At 40.7% G+C, this 20,003-nt stretch overlaps 1 protein-coding gene across 7 annotated transcripts; it reads left to right on the top strand.

The window, feature by feature from the left end:
- The first annotated feature begins 2,957 nt into the window (after window positions 1–2,957).
- Window positions 2,958–18,986, top strand: LOC127952803 (ELAV-like protein 3). Of its 7 annotated transcripts, none has more exons than XM_052551584.1 (7): window positions 2,958–3,447; window positions 8,988–9,204; window positions 9,304–9,407; window positions 12,172–12,325; window positions 12,668–12,893; window positions 13,314–13,352; window positions 13,977–18,986. In XM_052551584.1, the coding sequence occupies exons 1-7, from the start codon at window positions 3,439–3,441 to the stop codon at window positions 14,323–14,325; spliced, it is 1,098 nt and encodes a 365-aa protein (XP_052407544.1). In that variant the 5' UTR covers window positions 2,958–3,438; the 3' UTR covers window positions 14,326–18,986. The 7 variants fall into 7 exon arrangements, with proteins under 7 accessions (XP_052407544.1, XP_052407537.1, XP_052407565.1 ...); XM_052551577.1 differs by having other exon boundaries at window positions 12,665–12,893; XM_052551605.1 differs by having other exon boundaries at window positions 2,959–3,447; window positions 13,998–18,986.
- The last annotated feature ends 1,017 nt before the right edge of the window (window positions 18,987–20,003 follow it).

The raw sequence follows: 20,003 nt of genomic DNA, 5'->3' as shown, positions 1-20,003 counted from the left end.
AGCAATGGAGCACATCTGTTTCACACAATCATATCTCCTGCACTAGTGCTAAATAGATTCACTGCGATCATAACATGCTTTCTTCCCATAAATGTAAATCCACAATTTGCAAATGTAAAACCGACATTTTTGAGTTATTAGATAAAAAAACCAGTTGCCTGTTTCCTCCACCAGTGATCTCCACAACAGTCACGTTTGGATGGCCATAAAAAAGTGACTAAAATCAATGATAATTAAAAGAGCAAAAGAGAGCCTTACAGTCTTTTATGCTGTAATGCCAAGAGGGACAAAAGCACCAGGCTCCTAATCGGCTCTTTTGGAGGAGCTCCTGAGCATTAAAAATCATCAGTGAAATACTGAAAGAGCTTCAAGCAACTGCCATGCTTGATCCTCTGAAACAGGGAGGTGAATAGGTGCTTCAGATGCCCTCTTACCCACGGGCTGGACTCAGCTGCCCTGCTGCCAGCGAAGACCTGTAATGAGCCTCTGCAATTAAGCCGGTTTATTCAAGCTAAGTGTGAACAGGATGCATGTGGAACTGTAGGCAGCTAACAGACCTGGGCTCTTTCATTCAGCTAACAAAGCAGAAAACAACACCCGCACCTATAATGGTGAAGTCTTTCCCCCTCACTCGGTCGCGACTTGACAGAGTGGGTGGGGTTAAGACAGACTAACAGCGTGGCCCATCTCTCTATCCTCGTATTAACGCTTAACGAGTGCATTCCTCATGCAATATTCATCGCCACTAATATCATCCAAGCTCTGAGCTGAGCTGGCTACTTACGTAAGGCAATTATGTAAAATATCAGACAGGGCCCACACTCACAATCTGACTGGGGTAGAGATGCGGGACAAGAACCGGGAGGAGGAAGAACTGAAAGTGAAAGAGAGAATGAGAGAGAAGGACGAAGGGCAGGATGTTTCGCAGCCAGGGTTATTATAGTGAAACAAAACTGAAACCATTATGTTACTTGAAATAAAACAAACTTTAACTGAAATAAAATATGGAAAACTTATTTTATATCAGCTAGTTGCCAATGTAACATTTCTCATTTGAAATAAAGTGAATAAAAACTATATAAATGACAAAAACACGCAACAAAATACTAAATCTCTGAAGAAATATTCCACCCAAATTGTGTAACTCATTTACTCACCCTCATGTCATTTAAAACCAGTATGACTTTCTCTCTTCTATGAAACACAATAGAATATATTTTGAAAAGTGTCAGTAACCAAATTGTTTCAGTATTTTTATTTCTACACAGTGGGCCCCGAAACGATTTGTTTACCAACATTTACTAAAACAACTTTTATGTTCCACAGAAAGAAAGTCAGTCATACAGGATTCAAATGACATAATGAATGACAGAATGATCATTTTTGGATGGATAATTGCTTTGGCTAAAATGAAAATGAAAACAGAAATATACAAAAAAAACTAGTTCAAAATCTTAATAAATTATACTAAAATAACACAATAGTCGCAGTCACATTGCCATCCATTCCAGAGCACCATACTGAATCAAGATAACCAGAGAATGCTTGGCCTTCATATGTTAACCCATAACCCAGAAATGCACAACAATCGAGATTATCAAAAGGTTAATGAGTTTGAACGCACCTGCCCACTCGTCCATCTCCAGTGATCTCCCAAGAACTCATCAGCCAAAATATATATAATTCTGTTTATTACTCAGGGTAGACATGTTGAGAAAATGCTGTTTTTCTGATCTGCATTACAGCGCATTTGCCCGCCAACGACAATACCACCCACTCTGTACCTCTCTGACTCCTGATGTCTGATACCTGTGCTGTGACTGTCTACAATCTGCATAATCACAGAGAACTTCTGCTGAAGATGTGTGCGCACACAGCGCTCGACTTCCACAAGGTCACCCAAGGCCAATGCGGATGTAGGTGAGTTCCAGCGACCCACGGTCTCCATCGCGCTCATAAACAGACTAAAATAAACACATCCTCTTGTGGGAATGACATCCCCCTCACACCTCATCGGCTAAAGCATACATTTCCATAAACCTGCACGCTCTGCAACCATCTCTTCCAACTTCACCCAACAGAGACCCGCACCTATGAAAGTGCCAGCGACATCCGCGTAACAGAGATACACCGAGCGTGCTCCCTCAGGTCAGGGCCCTGTGGGGGTCTGTGCAGAAATAGGTCATTTGTCACACATCAAGTCCTGGGGCAGGAGATGCATTATAGATGAGACCAAACAGCCTGTCTCAGTGAGCTCTACCCACTCCCTGAGACTGGAAACAGGGGGAAGGGAGCTTGAAATAACAACCGCTGCAATCAGTGTGTTTCGATGTTTAATATCAGCTCCAACGAGGAACAATAAGCTGACATGTGCATTCATTCTCAAGTCTCTGATTTTAGGTGTCTCTGGACATTATGGCAATGACATTATACGACAACATTAATAATGCATGACATCTATATGACATTGATAACCCAAATGATGTCTTAATCCATATTGTAAGCATTGGCCGTGTGTGATTATGTAACACGCATTCAACACACACCTGACATGATAATATAGGAATTGTTAAACAAGTAAAGGCAGGTATTCAAACAGTGGGCCGTGTTATGACCTTCACACAGTTATGCCTTTGCACAGCCATTCTGCCGGTGAACAAATGCCGGACTCATGCACAGCATTCGTAGAAATGCAGCGCGTCAGACTGAAAAGATGAAATTTGAGAAGAAGAGCTGCGCTGCAAGGACAAATAATCAAGAAAACTAGAGGATGAGAGAGAGAGGGGTAAAGAGTAGGCGAAAGCATGGCTCCTGTCTTTTTCTGCACCCATCTGTTCGGAGTGCAGGTGGAGCTCTATTCACTCAGCTCTGCATGTGTGTTTGGAGGGGGGGGGGGCAGGAAGAAAGGGAGGGCAAAAGGAAGAGTGGAGTGATGGTGAAGGGGATAATGGGAGAGGAGCGCATTGCAATGGCTGCCATGTAGTACCCTCCCTGCACAATTAGCCAATCAGCAGCAAGCTCTGCCAGCCAGAAGGACACATAAAAGAAGAACATTGCAGCAGAGGCACAGAAGGAGCCTGCGAGGAGCTGGGAAATACACAACAGCAGACCACAACACCCTCCCCTGGACACACCCTACTGGGGATCACTGCTTCTCTTTTTTCTGAACCATCGCCCACGCCACACGGAGAGAAATCTCTCACTCATCATCGTCCTGAAGAAAACCCCCGTCTCCTCATTTTCACACTGCTGAGGAAAACTACAATCGCACGGGCTGAGCTTTCTTGCCGAAGACTGTCGTTTTTCCTTTTTCTTTTTTTTTCTTTTCGTTTGGAACCTGACATCTGCTGTTCTCGAGCCACGGCGTAATATCCGCAAGACGGCCTGAAGACCTGTGTATTGAAGGACCTAGATCAATATCATCTTTGTTGCTCAAGAATGGTTACTGTAAGTATACCCTTTTCCGGTCTATCTCATGAAAAACAACAACAGCATCAGCACCACAGAACACCCTCACAACAGACAGCAAGTATATAAAATTCATCTTAAAATATAGGGTATTTAAATACAAGCTAGCTAAAACATACACACAGCATTTGGTCAAACATACTGGCGCATCTAATCGCGGATTCCGTGAACAAGATTAACGATTAGCCCGGGGTATAAGTAATGTGATACAGGCATGCGTGAGCATAGCTACAGACGAGTTCGCTTGTCTTTCTGAAGAGAATCAAAACATTGCTTTCTCCTTTCCTTACAAGGCATTCGTCATCAATCGTAATACGTAAAGTACCCTTCGCAACATGCATGTATTCCTACATCCGCTAATTAAACGCGTGCAAGCGATAATTAGCCATTGTTAACAAAGAGCGCTGAGGAATTCCTCAGAAATAGCTGAGGTGCGGCGGAGGCAGAAGAAGGGCGTGAGAGGGCACACTCCTGGCTCGGGAAGGATGCTCGAGACAAAACACGACGCCTCGGATGCTGAGAGCCCATCGAAGAGCAAAGGCAAAGGAAAGGGTCGAGTCACTCAGAGGGGGAGGGGAGATGTTATGCATCTGTTAGTTGGGATTGAATCAGGCAGGACGAAATTCCTAAGGCTTGCGATGCTATATATAAGAGACCGCGAGAGAGGAAACTGCGAGATGTCATGTGATGTATGGGAACGGCTAAATATCCCACATTTCTATCGATATCTTAGTAAGTTCATTTTTCATATACTCATATACACACCGAAGTGTGTAAATAAGCATTAGGAAGGGAATACAAAGGCCTTGAGGGAAAGCGTTTTGGGCGTGTCTTCTCCAATAGAAATCAGCGATGCTGGCACTCGCACAGAACCACTATCTCCACGTACATTTGCTCTGTGTAAACATGAACAAAAAATAGCTTATTTGAATACGAGCAGGTATTTGAAACGGACCCACGGGTGACTGTTTAATATTCTAAGATTAATTAATGACGTTTAATTCTTCAGGCCTGCTCTACACGAGGCGTATTTTCAGGATGACCGTCTTTGTTTCTTGTCCGAAAAATGTGATAATAGCTACTAAACCCTGGTTGGAGACTCGTTTAGTAATAGCCTAATTAATTTGAACGCTCTTTGGAAATTACACTCAACATTTGGCAGCCACACAACATTTTGCGTTTGAGGTTAGAGGCCTCTGGTCCTCACAAATCAGTAACGTTATGTCCGTCTGCTGTGAAGGACAGCCTGCCTTGTGTTAGACTGACCTCAAACAAAAGGCGATGCGAAACGACGCGCTTCTCTTTCGTTTTAAGTCTCGGTAGACGGTGTGATGAATGAATGACGGGCCTCTCGGCATGTTGTTCCGCAGTCCTCCGTGAGCACGAGCCTCTACCGCAGTGCCAAGCTCGTAAAACCGTTGAGTCAGATAACCTTCTCCAGGAGCAGATACGCAATTCAAGGACAAGGACATCACAGCGAGGTGCACAACACAACACATCCGTCTGAACACACGAGCTCGCCATTTATCGCTAATAAAGAGTTTGTCAATTAAAGAATAACACGGCGTTTAAAAAAACACGTTTGACAGTATTTGTGTGCGGTCAAGGGAAGCCGTTACGAACGTTACAGAATCACAGACCTCGTCTATTATGAATTTAAACGGTGATTATTTTGAACAGATCTTGTAGCCTGGGCTACAGAAACTAATATTACAGCCAATAATAATCAAATTATAATTGTTAAATATTACGACCAGGCCACTTAAATATGGATTTCGGTTAAGAAGAAAAAACTGTCAGCTAACTTACCTAGAACAGAATATTATACAGTTGTTACATAATTAGCTAGAGGCATTTATTTGATGACATTATTTAAATGTACATTTAATTACGTTTGTTATTATTATAATTTTCGTTATTTTAAAATTGTCTTGTAGAATAGCAGTGAAGAAGTGAAGACAGTTGCAATGTTCATTGTTCCCGGAGAGTCCCGCAGCCTCTGGCCTCGACACAAAGCGCCACTGTTTACATTAATATTCATAGTGCTGCCACGGTCTCTGTAGAGGAGGAACGGGTGGCTCTTTTGTTCGCTCGTGTCAATACGTTTATTCAGCAAAAAGGAGCTCGGATTTGTGAATGCCCACAGAAGCACACGCGCACTTGTCCAATCAAAGGACGAGAGGATAACGAGTTTTAACGATTCGTAAACGTGTTTATTTATGAAGACGACATCAAGAGCTTAATGTCCACTTGATAAAACGGAGCGCGCGACACCAAGGATGTTTTGTAGGTAGTTGTGCGTGTTGAGCCACTCCCGGATTCAGCACTCTGGATAGCGACCGAACAGGAATACCGGGATACCGCTAGCGCCTTTTCTTCCCGTTAAACGTTTCTGGCGTTCTTGTAGAATTATAAAACTAATTATTTTTAAAAAGGCATAAAAACAGTTTTTAAATAAAATAACGCTATTTGGGGGAATACAAGAGAGACGTGTGAATTCGCGTGATAAATCAATGCTCTTTCACGCTGCAGATTTTTTTTCCCCACGAGTTAAAGTAACCCAATTCACCGACAAAAATAAACAACAAAGCAAAGGATTTATCCGTTCAGTTTTGACTTGTGTCCTGTTGTTTTACAGCTGCCACTGTGATCCCTTAAGCTGCAGTGAGAGTGTGGCTAATGCCCTTTGTTTAGGATAATCCTGTAATCTGTTACTGAAACGGCCTATTGGCAATCCAACATTCCCATTTCAGTCAGGAGGCCCGTCCAGACACGTAGCTACGTTTATGAATTAGAAATGATAAAATTAAAGTCTGCATTAGGCGTCAGCAGTGTCACGAGCACAGATTCATTTTTCAATAGCCTAACGTTAACTGATAATACTGGGAATCGCTACCCTGGCAGTCTGCAAATTGATGTTGACATGTTACATACAGCTAGGCTACAGATTAGATCAGCCTTATGCTTTATTTGTTTACCTCGCCGGATCTTGTGCAAGACTGTGTTTATTTTAAGAAAATGGCTCCCTCCCTGCACAGGGACATTAAGGAAGTGACGCGAGTGGATAGTCTTCACAGACAGATTGCTTTTTATCTCATGCTGATTTCAGGCCTGTTTTTATTTTTATCTTTTAATACGTTTTCTGGCATGATGCGTTAATGCATTTTAATTTACTGTAATATTTTAAAGTAATCTACATTTATACTGAAGTCGGTCTGATTTATCTCCCAAGAAAAAAATGGTGGCAGCTAAACCAAGTGGGTTTTCTATAATAAAGCTATGTTTTTTCTTACATTTGTATATTGTGTCATTCAACATGACAAAAAATAAAAAAAATAAAAAAAAACTTCTTTTGATTGACAAGGCTTGATGGTCATTTCAGCACACTCTCATTACTGACTCACTAAGAGGAATCTTTGCAGTCATTTATCATTATTTGTGCGCTGGTGGGAAGGTAACAGGTTTTGCTCATGGGATGCAGGGCTCTTGTTTGTGTGTAAGTCTGGGCCCTCGTGTAGGCGATGCAGATGCGGTGCATTAAATATTGAGGGAGAACTCTCCTTGAAATAGAAAAGTACAGGCTGGGATGGGAATGTCAAAGCCCGCTCTGTGGCCATGTTTTGCTTTGTAAGGCTTATTTTTAATAGCTTTAATTCAGGGACAGTTGATAAGATGTGTGATGTTTAAGCAGCGCTGTGGTAGGAAATCCAGCAGTAAGCAGTCTCTCGCCTGTCTCTGTGAATCATGTATTTTGGGATGAAGTGATCTTCCACCTCTATCTCTGCTGTGCTGGTGCCAGTATCTGGGCTGTAGGATAGTGTACGTGTCAGTCTGTGTGGTCGAAGAGCCTGTGCATTTTGTAACTCACTACATTCATCTCTGAGGATGGGTGGCTTGCCATAGGGAGGTTTACTTCAGTTCACGAATCCCGTTTGCCCTGATCCTGTCACTTTGTGTCAAGACTCACTCTGTTTGTGGCAACACGTAGACAGTGCCTGTCTGAGTTTACTTTCTAAACCCGAGATATTTCCCAGGCTATACAGGCTATGGGCTACTGTCCAAGCAAAAAATGCCATTTTATCCCCATTTGTGATCAAACGAACACCCTTTCCTTGGAAATTCCTGCTCGGGTGACACTGAAATTGTCAGTTTTGCCTAGATCCATGTTTGCAGTGCTTTAATAACTCAGCTCTCTGAGCTTTCTCCTTGTCAGTGTCAATTTGCTTGAGATATAAATTCTGGCTGCCCCGAAAGCTTATTTTATTAATGCAAGATAAAAAGTGATTTTAACCGAGCGCTCGAATATACACACATACATGCGAGCTTTGCTAAAAGTCAAGAAGCCAGCCAATAGCAACAGTCGTCAAGCTGCTGTTACCTGGGCAACCTGGTTAGAGGTAAGGCTCAAGGCAAGAATAAATCATTTCACTGAAGAAAGAGATGAGAGGAAGAAGTGCGTTACAGAGAGATGAGAGGAAGAGGCAATACTGAAGGTAGAACAAAGGATCAAACTTCCCATACTACTTTAAATTCACCTTTGCAACTGAACAAACATTGTAAAATAAAATGCTTAATTAGATATCAGATACAATTTAATGTATTTCCAATTACTTTCCTGGAAAGATCATAAAAATAAAAAAAAAGAGAGAGAGAGACTTGTAACATATCATTCTGCCTGTTGATTGTGGGACTCAAAACAAAAAGATTGCGGATGCATTGTTAATTAAGTTGGTGAGACACCCTGTTCCACCCCAGGGGCTGTTCACTGGGAAAGAGTGCTTTCAGTCAACTAAGGATGACTAATACATGAACATACATTACATATGCCAATTTGTAATTCTGGAGAGTAGCAGCCTTGGGAAAAATATGAAGAAAAAAAAATTACAAAAGAGATAAAAATGACAGATCGCTTATGGTACGGTGCAGAGCACCACTCCAGTTGTGCGTTGGGACAGAAAGGGAACGTTAAAGACTAAAGTAGCGTCTAAAACCTTCATACATCTGTTCTTTGAAAATTCCCTATAGGCCAAATTAAGCATCATGCTGTACTCCACAGCAACATGGATGAACCCAAGACCCAGACATATGCACACACTCATGCTTTTCACATAAACAAGGTATTAATTGATCTTTATTCATCTGAACTGCATTTTCTTAAAAGGAAATGTAAAAAACATAGTTTTCGCATTTACATGTACTTTCATGCCCATCCTCTTAGAGGCTTGTGATGTAACGCTGAATGACCCTGGATAGCATAAAGGGGGCTGGGAAAGAGTGAAAGGACTGTGACATCTGCAGGGCCAGGGGCTGATGGAGAGAGTTGAAGTGAGGGAGGATGTCAGAGGAGGAGGGGAGGGGGGATATTGTGGGATATTGTTCTCTTCTATAGCCCTCTACCACTCAGATTCATTGATTTTTAACCTCTCAACCAGTATGCCAAGCATTACGCCCCTCAATGTATGCGTTTTCACCCAAACTGCACCATCTTAGAGTGTCATTTGTCATTTTTCCACCTGCAGATAATCAGCACCATGGAAACCCAGGTGTCCAATGGTCCGAGTGGAACTAGCCTGCCTAACGGCCCTGTCATTAGCACTAATGGCGCCACAGACGACAGCAAAACCAACCTGATCGTCAACTACCTGCCTCAGAACATGACCCAAGAGGAGTTCAAGAGCCTTTTCGGCAGTATCGGAGAAATCGAGTCCTGCAAATTAGTCAGAGACAAGATTACAGGTAACCATGCAATTTGGTCTTGATTCAGTAAGGGATATTAGCATCAAAGCAAGGGTCCAATGCATGCATTCCAATGCATTCTCATTTGTATTATTCCAGGCCAGAGTTTGGGCTATGGCTTTGTAAACTATGTGGATCCCAACGATGCCGACAAGGCCATCAACACGCTCAACGGTCTCAAACTGCAGACCAAAACAATCAAGGTAAGAGTAGCTCATGAAGCCCACGCTCTTCAATCACTCGATGGGGAGGAAGCAGAGAAATAAAGCACATAGAGCCCAATACAGACGTGACAGCAGGAGGGGAGGAGAATGGGAGGGGCAGGGGAGGAATTGGTGGTGGGTACAAAAGGAGCAAAAGAAAAGAAAAAGTGGAGGTCAGAAAGCAAAGGGTTGTGCACAGAGTTGATTGTGATGGAAATGTAATTAGTGAGACGCAATGTGCGGCTTGGAGGTCAACACAGAGAGCCCCATCTGCCTTCAGTCTTGGCTAATTAGGGCCTTCTTTGTCCCCAATTCAGCTGGGTTTGGGGTGGGGAAAGGTCTGCCTGGGCTTCTGAAAGCATGACATTTAAACAGTCGGTCTGCTCCTCCACCTGATCACCACACATCAAAGCCAAGGCAAAGAATCAGCAGTTAAGCAGCTTTCGCAGACTTAGTGTAGGTTTGCATGTGCTCATATTAGGCATATCCATGTAAATCATATGACAGGCCAAGATGACAATGTTTCATATCAGAGCAGTTTCATTCCCTAGTCTAATTTGAAACCATAGCACACAGTTATTTGGTGAATAATGACTGCAATCCATGGGCGAACATTACTGGCAGTTATTTAAACAACACGGAGTCCGACTGCTATTGTCCTAATCGTCTTGTTTGTTCAGTGCATTCATCCAGCTTTGCCACAACGTTCGTGTGCCCACTGCCCTCAAATCCTTAAGATGGGCAAATGTCATATTTTCCATGTCAATACAGCACTGTTATAAAGGTAAGGAGCCGATAGTGAGGATGGAAGGGAGGGCGTGAATGAGGGAGGGAGACGGGGCGTAGGAGCAAAGACTAGGAAGGAGCCGAATGCCAATGACAGGATTAGGGGCCATATGGGCTGCAGGCACCATCTGTACTGTGGGAGAGACAGGGAGAGGGTTAATTATGGGGCAGCATCCCATCCCTCCAATACATCTCCCCCCTCTAGTCTCTGCTGTACACTCACCCACTCACTGCACAATTACACCCCTACCTCAACAATACCGCTGCTTAGTCATACTGGCCTGCAAGACGCAAACACACATATGGTGGAAAAACACATCATTGTGCCAAGGTCTCATGGCGAAACATGCAACTTGGTTGGGCGTCATAAAATGGCTTAAACACATTTAAAATAGAACCCTGTTTATGATAAAAACAAGTTTCCTAGATTAACTTTTTTTTCTCTCTTGCTGTAATTGCTTACATAAAGGTCATCAGATTCAAGTATGCAAATGTGTGTTGAAAAGAAAGAAATGAAATGCTTGGCCCATTATTGAATAAAAAGGTTACAGACGGAAAAAAAAAGTCATTATATTAGATAAATTATAAATTATATATGTAAAAACTAGTATGAAGAGTATAAGGCTATATGGTGCTATAAATGTTTAGACAAATTATAAAACATATGTATTGTATTTTACATGCAATATAAAGTTAATTAAATTATATAATAAAACAATATATAAGTAAATTGGTAAAAAAAAGACAATTGGTAAAAAGACTGTATGTCACTCTAAATGTTTAGAAAAACAATAAAAAGAACATATTATATTATTATTTGTGTTATATATTATTATTATTAACATTACATGGCAATATAATTTGTCTGAAAAATATATGAAGTATATATTAAATATGCAATATAAAGTAAATCAACTATAGATCACAGATATAATAAAAATACATTGAATAATACAAATTTAAATCCTAGATAAAACATGTCCAAGTGTAAATGAGAAGTATTCATTGTAATACTGTTGAACAAAAACAAGCATAATATAATATTCCAGAGTTTTCAGGAAGTGAGTGCGCCACATTTACATTAACATGAATTGATATTGTGCTTTTTGCTTGATTTGCTTTTGTTTTCGTTTTTTTTTTTTTTCATGGGGTATTTTGTGAGGACGTGTGTTGGGGAGTTGTCAGGGGCGCTGGACATCTTGTAATCTGTTTACTTGATATCGCTGGTTGCCAGAGGAGCAGTTTCCCCTTGACAAAGGAGAGATGGAGAAGGAGGGAGCCAATCTCTTTATCTAAAAAAACCCCACATGCACACACACTGACACCATCAATCAAAATCAGCCCCTTCCAACCAGAAACACATAAATATACATATTTCATGAGAAAAATCTGTTCGCATGTCAAATATGACCAAGACGGCACGGTAGGGGACTTTTAGGAAATATAGAAAGGAATATAAAACGTCAAAATAAATACATAAATACATGACACGTCCCGAAGCGGAACAGGTTCTAAATACTGCTGTCTTATGGAAAATCACTGGCTAGAACAACAGCCCATGATATCAAATTTTCCTCACGACTCCCTGAGGGAGCTGGTCTCAAATCAGCATAGAGGGTGTTGATTCATTTGGGTGGGGTAGGGATGGGGGGAGTGAATGTGAGAGTGGGCTCGTGTTTCTGCTGTCAGGAGCAGAGTGAAGCTGAAGTAGTGTTTAATAAGGGAACCAGGTTTGGTTCGAGTGAAGTAAGAGACGTGGATTTCAAGGAAGGAGGGATGAGAGAGAGTGGGCGGATGTCTCGCCTTTGAGCGTAGCAGTGCTGTGACATATCTGCTTCGACTACACTTGAAAGTTTGCACTGCTGAGAGTTTTAGGACTGTCACAGCTGTCTTGATGCATGCTTCTTAATATTTCTATTAAAAGAAATCCTAAACCGCAGCTCCTTGTTTTGTGTGTGTGTGTGTGTGTGCAATGTAGGTGTCCTATGCCAGACCAAGCTCAGCTTCCATACGCGATGCCAACCTGTACGTGAGCGGGCTGCCCAAAACCATGAGTCAGAAAGACATGGAGCAGTTGTTTTCCCAGTATGGAAGGATCATCACCTCACGCATCCTGGTAGACCAGGTCACAGGTAAACGTTACCTCACTTCCACTAACAGCGTAGGGACCCTGGGGGAGGATTACAAATCTATTTTAAGCTCTGGCTGTGACGCAAAAAAGAAGCTATATGTTTTAGTTTTAGTTATATGTTAGGTTCAACTAAATGAAACTAAATAAAATTAAAATTAGAAATGCTTTTTTATTTAAATAGATCAAATTAAAACAGTACAACCTCAAGTAATGTCAAATATGCCTATTGAAATTCAGAATAATGCATTATTCATCCGTGCATTTTAATAATAAATAAATAAATCTTATCTGCCATTCATTAGTGTGACGGTGCTAACATTGCCTTGCCTTCTGTTTGGAGCAGGTATATCGCGCGGAGTAGGCTTCATCCGGTTTGACAAAAGAAATGAGGCCGAGGAAGCCATCAAAGGCCTGAATGGTCAAAAGCCGCTGGGCGCCGCCGAACCCATCACCGTGAAGTTCGCCAACAATCCCAGTCAGAAAACGGGACAGGCCTTGCTTACCCAGCTTTACCAGACAGCTGCTCGCCGCTTCACTGGCCCTCTGCACCACCAGACTCAGCGCTTCAGGTACTGCTCCCACCTACAGCCCACACCCCTAACGCTCCCTACTCTTCCTCTGACGGTTTTCCTTTAAACAGCAGCACGTTCACACCATCAGGGGGATTTTGACAAATCACAATGAGTCTGAGGCAGTGCGTAAATTTTTAAAAGAACTGGCCCTGCTTAGAGAGAAAACACTGCATGTGACTCAGTCACGGCATGGATGCATTCACAAGAATTCATCGCAGTACTCTCAGACCATCGCCCGAGGGCTTTGTAAGCACTGCATCAGTGTGATGGGCCAGCCGCCGCCTGCTGATTGGTGGATGCTGTGCCCAGTAAAGAGCTCCCCCTGGTGGCTGAAGTTGCTGCTTGAAAACTCTTTGCTCGTTGTTGGATTATGCAACTAATATCTTCACCTCCGTCACTCTCCCTCTTGCATTGCAGACTCGACAATTTACTAAACGCCAGCTATGGAGTCAAGAGGTAATTTCCAAAAAAAGGTGTCCTTTCAAAAGCATCCATGCCTAAACAAGCTCAAACAAAGTGCCCAGAATAACGCCTGCTGACTTTAGCATTACCATAACAGATTTGAGAAAACACTTAGTAGTGTAGACTGACGTAGCTGATATCACAGCAGGACATTCTGGCATGGCTTTGTTGCACCTTTTTGTTCTTTTGGTTGATTCCTTGATTGAACTGATTTGTATGTATTTCTGTATTGAACTAACTTTATTATATTTTCAGTTTTGGTTGCTTTAATGTATTTTTTCCACCAGCATGGACATACAAGATTCTGTTTGCGTCTCCTTTGTTCGTTCAAATTTTCCATTGATTTGTTTCTGATTTGCCTTCATCCCTCTCTAGGTTTCTGTTTTGCTAAGTATCGTGATTTTGTTGGACATTGTGAATTCTGTCCTATTTCAAACAGGGACTAGAGTTTGGTTTGGTCATCCTAGTTAATACAATAGTTTTTTTTTTGTTTTGTTTTTGTTTACCTATTTAAGGCTGTGGAGATCGAGTGTCCGGTCCTCAAAGAGTCCATAATGGCAGGAACATGTGTTAATGAGAGGCACGCTGTGCTGAACTTCAGAATGACACCCATGGTAGCTCTCCTTCTTTCGTCCCCAGATTCTCCCCCATAACCATTGACAGCATGACCAGTCTAGCCGGCGTCAACCTGACCGGGCCCACCGGAGCCGGCTGGTGCATCTTCGTCTACAACCTGTCCCCAGAAGCCGACGAAAGCGTCCTGTGGCAGCTCTTCGGACCGTTCGGCGCCGTCACAAACGTCAAGGTCATCCGTGACTTCACCACCAACAAATGTAAGGGCTTTGGCTTTGTCACCATGACCAACTACGACGAGGCAGCAATGGCTATCGCCAGCCTGAACGGCTACCGCCTGGGCGACCGGGTGCTGCAGGTCTCCTTCAAGACCAGCAAGCAGCACAAGGCTTGAAGGAAGGCCTAGTCACTACTGCTCTTTAACATGCAGGGGGAGCTACTGAGCTCCCTGTACATTCACTTTACATGGGCCTGGACTGAGTCTCTCTCTAACACACATTCGACACACACATACACACACACACACGTTTAGTTATTATGAGCAAAAATACACAAGTAGAGTCATTTTTCTTTTCTCTTCACACAACATGCTTGTCCGTGCCAGCATTTGCCTGAATTGAATTAGCAGAGTTGCGAGGCAGAGCTGGGGAAATCCTTGAGGAGGGACAGTCTAACGAATGTGACAGAGAATGTCTGCAGAGATTTAATTTAATTCAGGCAAAGTAAGAGAACTAGTCAATGAAAGGAAAATCAAAAGTTCAAAGTTAATCAAATATGTGCAATTTACCCGAAATCTTGCCCCCGTTACTCTCCTGTCTGGCTTCAGAGGATGTAGTCACTTTTTTACACTTGGGCATTTTGAATCAGTGATTTAAATCTTTTTTTTTTTTTTTAAGAGGAAAATTATTAAACAGTGTTCTCTTATATATATTATGATATAACTATATATTCAACATTTAAGGTGGTTATAATAGCCAAATATGTAAGCATTTTCTAGAACTTTGATTACGGTTTCCTGGCTCTACATTTGGTTGCAACCTTGCCTTATGGCGCAACACACTCCTTACTTGAGGTCCAACCCAACAGCCTCTGAACAAACTGGTAGTCTCAAATCGAGAGGTCACCCAGGGGCCATCACAATCACTTCAGCACACCGAAAGACAACGTTCATCACAGAGACACTCACACACACACACACACACACACACACGAATGCACATATGCACCTCCACTGGAGGGCATAGCGAAACATCACAAAACATGGCGACCTAGAATCTCCTCACATCGTTCCACTCTGAGTTTTATATCGTTAGAATTTAGAATCAATTCCACCACATGCAGTTGTCTGTGTAACTAGGGGCATTTCGACAGTGTTCCCATGGCGATGGCATTTGGAATTCTTTTTAAAGACTTTTAAACCAATTACGAAGGACGACTGCGGAATCCAGAACCTTATTAGATCATTTTAAAGAGGTTTGAATGGCTCAAGAATAGGAAAGGCTGTGTGTCAGCTCTTTGAGCTGCCTATTTTATGGAGAGTGAGCTGTTATGAAGGTCAGGGGCCACTGGGATTGGTCGTCCTTGGTCTTCATAACTTCTTAGATACATTTAGCTCCATTCACTAAACAGAATTGCATTATAATTCGTTTTCCCAGACCAGTTTTAGCAGCCCCTAAATATCTAACCGGCTACATATCAAGCAAAAAATAAATACATAAAAATAAATCACATTTTGTGTCTTCAAGGCCCTTTATAGCAAGTCGCAGCCACATGAGCAACACAAAATGTTTTTTTTAATAGTCATCTTATAAATGAAAAATGTCCTAGATACATTAAAGACAATGCCCAAGCTGTCCACAGCCCTGTGATAAAACAAACGATAACTGTTCCATGGGGAGAGACATTGCTGTAAAATCGCAAACCTTCACACTATATGCAGAACAGAACTGAAAGGTGTAAATGTGTGTTCAAATCAAGTGACATTTTGCTTTTCTAAATAACGCTGTGTTAGCCAAAGAGGACAATGATCTCTTTGAAAGGATTACATTAGAGATTAATATATTTTTATATCTACGAGAAAAGAAAAAAACAAGACCTTGTGCAACATTTTTACAGATTCTTAAACTGTGGAAATCTTTGGACACACCGCATGGCTTTTATTTTCAGAGTTTTTCAACTTTGGGGAGAGAGCTAGGGCCAGTCTGCGGTGTAAGGGAGGGGATCGGAGGGCTGGGGACTAAGATTTACATGCAGTGAATCCATTTCATTTTCAAAAATACAAAAAAAAATCAAAAAGAGAAACATATGAAACATTTAAAAAAAGATTGAGCAGATAAGTACATGTATGCATTACGCAGGAAGAGTAGTGAAGAAATAAATCAAGCGTTGCTTCAATGACGGTGCAGTGCAGCTTGAAATGACGTCACATTAAACACCCAGAGCATCTCATCTTGTATTGGCAAAAACAAACAAGAAGATTCACCTTAACGCTTCAGCATGTTCAGTGCACCAAAAGAAGTGACAAATTGACTTAATGTAGCTGCACTTATCAATGTAATCAATCCTCACACAATAATCCATAACGAACTGTATTCGCCAGTATGTCAACACAACTAGCAAGTGTCTATCATAGTACAGTCTAGATTTTTTCGTTTTTATTTAATTCACGCTCAACACATCTTCTGTATTCCACCATTACATCATCGACAACTAATTTTGCTCCTTTGCACAAGCACTAACCAACCAAGGGATCTTAGCTTTGTCACTGATGAAGGGAAAAAAGTGCCACCGCACACACACATATACACATACACACACACGCACAACACATATCAAAGTGTCTCTAAGCATTCCCATTGTATCACAACTGGGATACACCTTGAACTAAGCCCTCTCAGCTTACGCCACATTAACATCGCAACACATTTTTCTTTCGCTAACGCTAAATTATCCTGGAACTCATCGGTGGTGTGCCCTAGAGGGGACAAATATCCTAGACGTAAAGATTGGTCCACCCTCTAAAATGAGCGATGGGGTAGATACAGTGACCAGGACAACCCTGTAGTGCACAGGTGACCATAGGGAGGTTTATAGAGTGTCCCAACGAACTCTTTATCTACACCTCTCCCCCGTCCCCTCAGAGAGCCAGGGACAATTGCAGGAAGCAAACATACTGCACCGCTTGAGCAACTACAATTATAATCATAAAAAAAAAGAAAAAAAAAAGAAAAAAGAAACATCTTTCCTATGGAACAGTAAGTGCAATGTGCTTCGTTTTTATATTGACTGAGAACAAAAGATATATATATTTTTTAAAAAAGAAATTAAACCTCACACTGAAATGGTTTGCAGAATAGTGAAAGGATCAAATGTAATGAACAACAACGAAATGAAAAAAAAAAGAAGTGTTAACTAACAGATTCATTAGAAGAATCAAACAAGCACCGAGAGCTCTGGTCTCTAAAAATGTCCATTATCCCTTCCTCCATGCCCTTAACAGTGCTCTGACCATGCAAGCTAAAACAAACAGCCATCTATGGTACCGAGAAGAGCAATTCTAAAAGACCGTGTATGGAATACTGTCTAAAATTTCACCGGTTTTAGCCCATGTTGATTTCAGAATATCATTTTTTCCTGTAAGTTATTGCTTTACTTTACATATCAGAATCACATGTTAACTTAGCGTATTTGTGTTGTTGGTGTTGCCATAGAGGACACACGTGGGTCGGATATTTAGTTTTGGTTCCTTTTATTGGGTACGGTTTCTTATATTTGTTTCCATTATTTATTAGTGTATGCAGGTTTTAGAATTAGTTAGACTTATTTATTTTCAATCAAAATGTGTTTAATTGTGTTTTGTAAAAGTCTGTGGTAGCTTTCGTTGCAACATAAATGATTTAAACTGAAAAAAGAAAAAAAATCAATATAGCGCCAATGAACTTGTATTATTTGGGCGACTTTAAGCTTGTAGTTTTAACTTATTGTTAACTTAAAAAACTATTTATTATCATTATTATGATTATTATTATTGCCTCGTATGAAAGTATGTTTTTGTGTATATTTATGGTTTATTTCATTATATTTGCAAGTTTAAATACTTTTCATTTTGCCAAAATGTGGTTACACCTTTTTGTTTTTCTTTAAAGGGAACAAATAGATCAAAAAAATAAAACAACAAAACTGCTTTAGAATTACAATTTGGAAAAGTTCTTCATAGGCAAAGAATGCACTGCTATATTAAACTAATTGAAGTGTATAAACATACATGCTGTGTGCTAGTTGTTATGCCTTTAATGCCTGTGTTTTGTTTGTCTTGTTAAATGAAAACCTTTTGATTATTTAATCTAAATCACAGTCTTGTTTTTCCAGCCACATTCAGAACCCCAAAGCGAGTCAGCTAGGGCCCGGGGCGGGGCGGGGGGTCGAGGCGCGGTCCGGTCTACGGTCTAGACCTGCAGCTAGTCCCTAGGTTCAGTGTGCCTCACCAAAACCTCTCACCCGCTGCCATAAAGCCATGAAACAAACTAAGAGAGTGGTCTAGAAAATAAAACAGTCAGTGGGAAGACTAGAGCACAACGTTTAGCAGACGTGGGCGAAGAAAGCGCAGCGGGGGAGACGGGACGGGGCAGGCGATGCGCTGAGCTAGATAAAGGGGTCAGTGGTCACTCTGTTTCTCAACCAGTTGTATTTCGTGTCAGTTAATTTAGGAGGGACACAGAGTTACTTAGCAACCTTCTTCTGAAACCATTTTCCAGGAATAACAGAACAATAACGGACTAAAACAAACGAACAACAATAAATGTTTTAAAAAAAGATCAAAAGCAGAACTCCTGATCTCAGTGTCTGTGCGTCACGAATAAAAAATCTCATACTTCCAAACCTGAACAAACAAAGAGAAACACATAACAATGGGGAAAAAAAATAATAAACCTTTCAGTTTAGTTTAGGATATTTATTACTGGGATTTCAGCTGAAGACGCTTGAGGAATTTTTCATGGAATTGTTTAATTATTTGTACTTTACATGCCAGAAAACAAATAAAAGATATGAATCTCAGAGTTTTGTATGTGTCCGTTTTTTTTCTTTGGAGCAGGAGGATTCGGGGGGGGGGGGGGGGGGGGGGTTCTTCATCCAATGTAATCATGTTTAATTAATAAACCGCTTGATATTCCTACAGTAAAGTTGTGTATTGATGAACTACTCACAGCTGTTTAGTGTGAACAGTGTCAGACATGTGTTCACTGAACACTCCAAAATGAAAAAGTGCACTTTAAATAACCAAATGAGGCACTTAATTAAGTGTTGTAGTCATCCTCACACAGCTGAGGGGAAGAGACTGTTAGAATTCATACACTACACAGTACAGCAATTAGTAAGATAAGTGCATACTGGATAGAGCTGGGTAGATTAATTACAAACTAAAATTTGTAGTTACTAACATTACACATTTCAGGTAATAGAACAGACTACTTTTAGATTACATTTTACCAAACTCGTTCATCACATTGATTTAAATGATAATTTTGTACAATACTGCTATAAAAATACAAACAAAGAAATTTTTATTTGTTCCATTCATTGTTATTATCATGAAGTCCATTTAAAAAAAATTTATTATATCAAGGTTTTAAAAAACTGGGGTTAGTAATTAATTAAACCCTAAAAAATAATAATAATGATAACAATAATATATATATAATCTAAATAAATAATTGTAAAATAAAACACTTACTTAAAAATATAAAACATTTAGTTTTTTTTAAGCTATGTGTTATTGATTTAAAATGTGAGTTGTTACTGCAAATAAATATATTAAGTGAAATTATTAAAACTGGAAGACTTTCTAAAACGTATGTAAGCAGTAGCTTATTTTAGAAAGAAAAATTAAGATTTATGGAGAATGATTTATTGCTATTGTGTTAATATGTAATAACTGTATAACTCTAGTCTGATTACAAATATTTGTCATATAATCTAATTACAAGTACTTTCTGTTTGGAACCTGATTAAATAACCCAGTTTATGTGTAGTTAACACCAGGCACTGATACTGAATAGTTCAAGTGCCTCATTT

This window comes from Carassius gibelio, chromosome A3 (genome assembly GCF_023724105.1).
Source record: "Carassius gibelio isolate Cgi1373 ecotype wild population from Czech Republic chromosome A3, carGib1.2-hapl.c, whole genome shotgun sequence".
NCBI lineage: Eukaryota > Metazoa > Chordata > Actinopteri > Cypriniformes > Cyprinidae > Carassius > Carassius gibelio.
The sequence above is the reverse complement of the archived record's forward strand: the minus strand, read 5'-3'. Positions and strand labels throughout refer to the sequence as shown.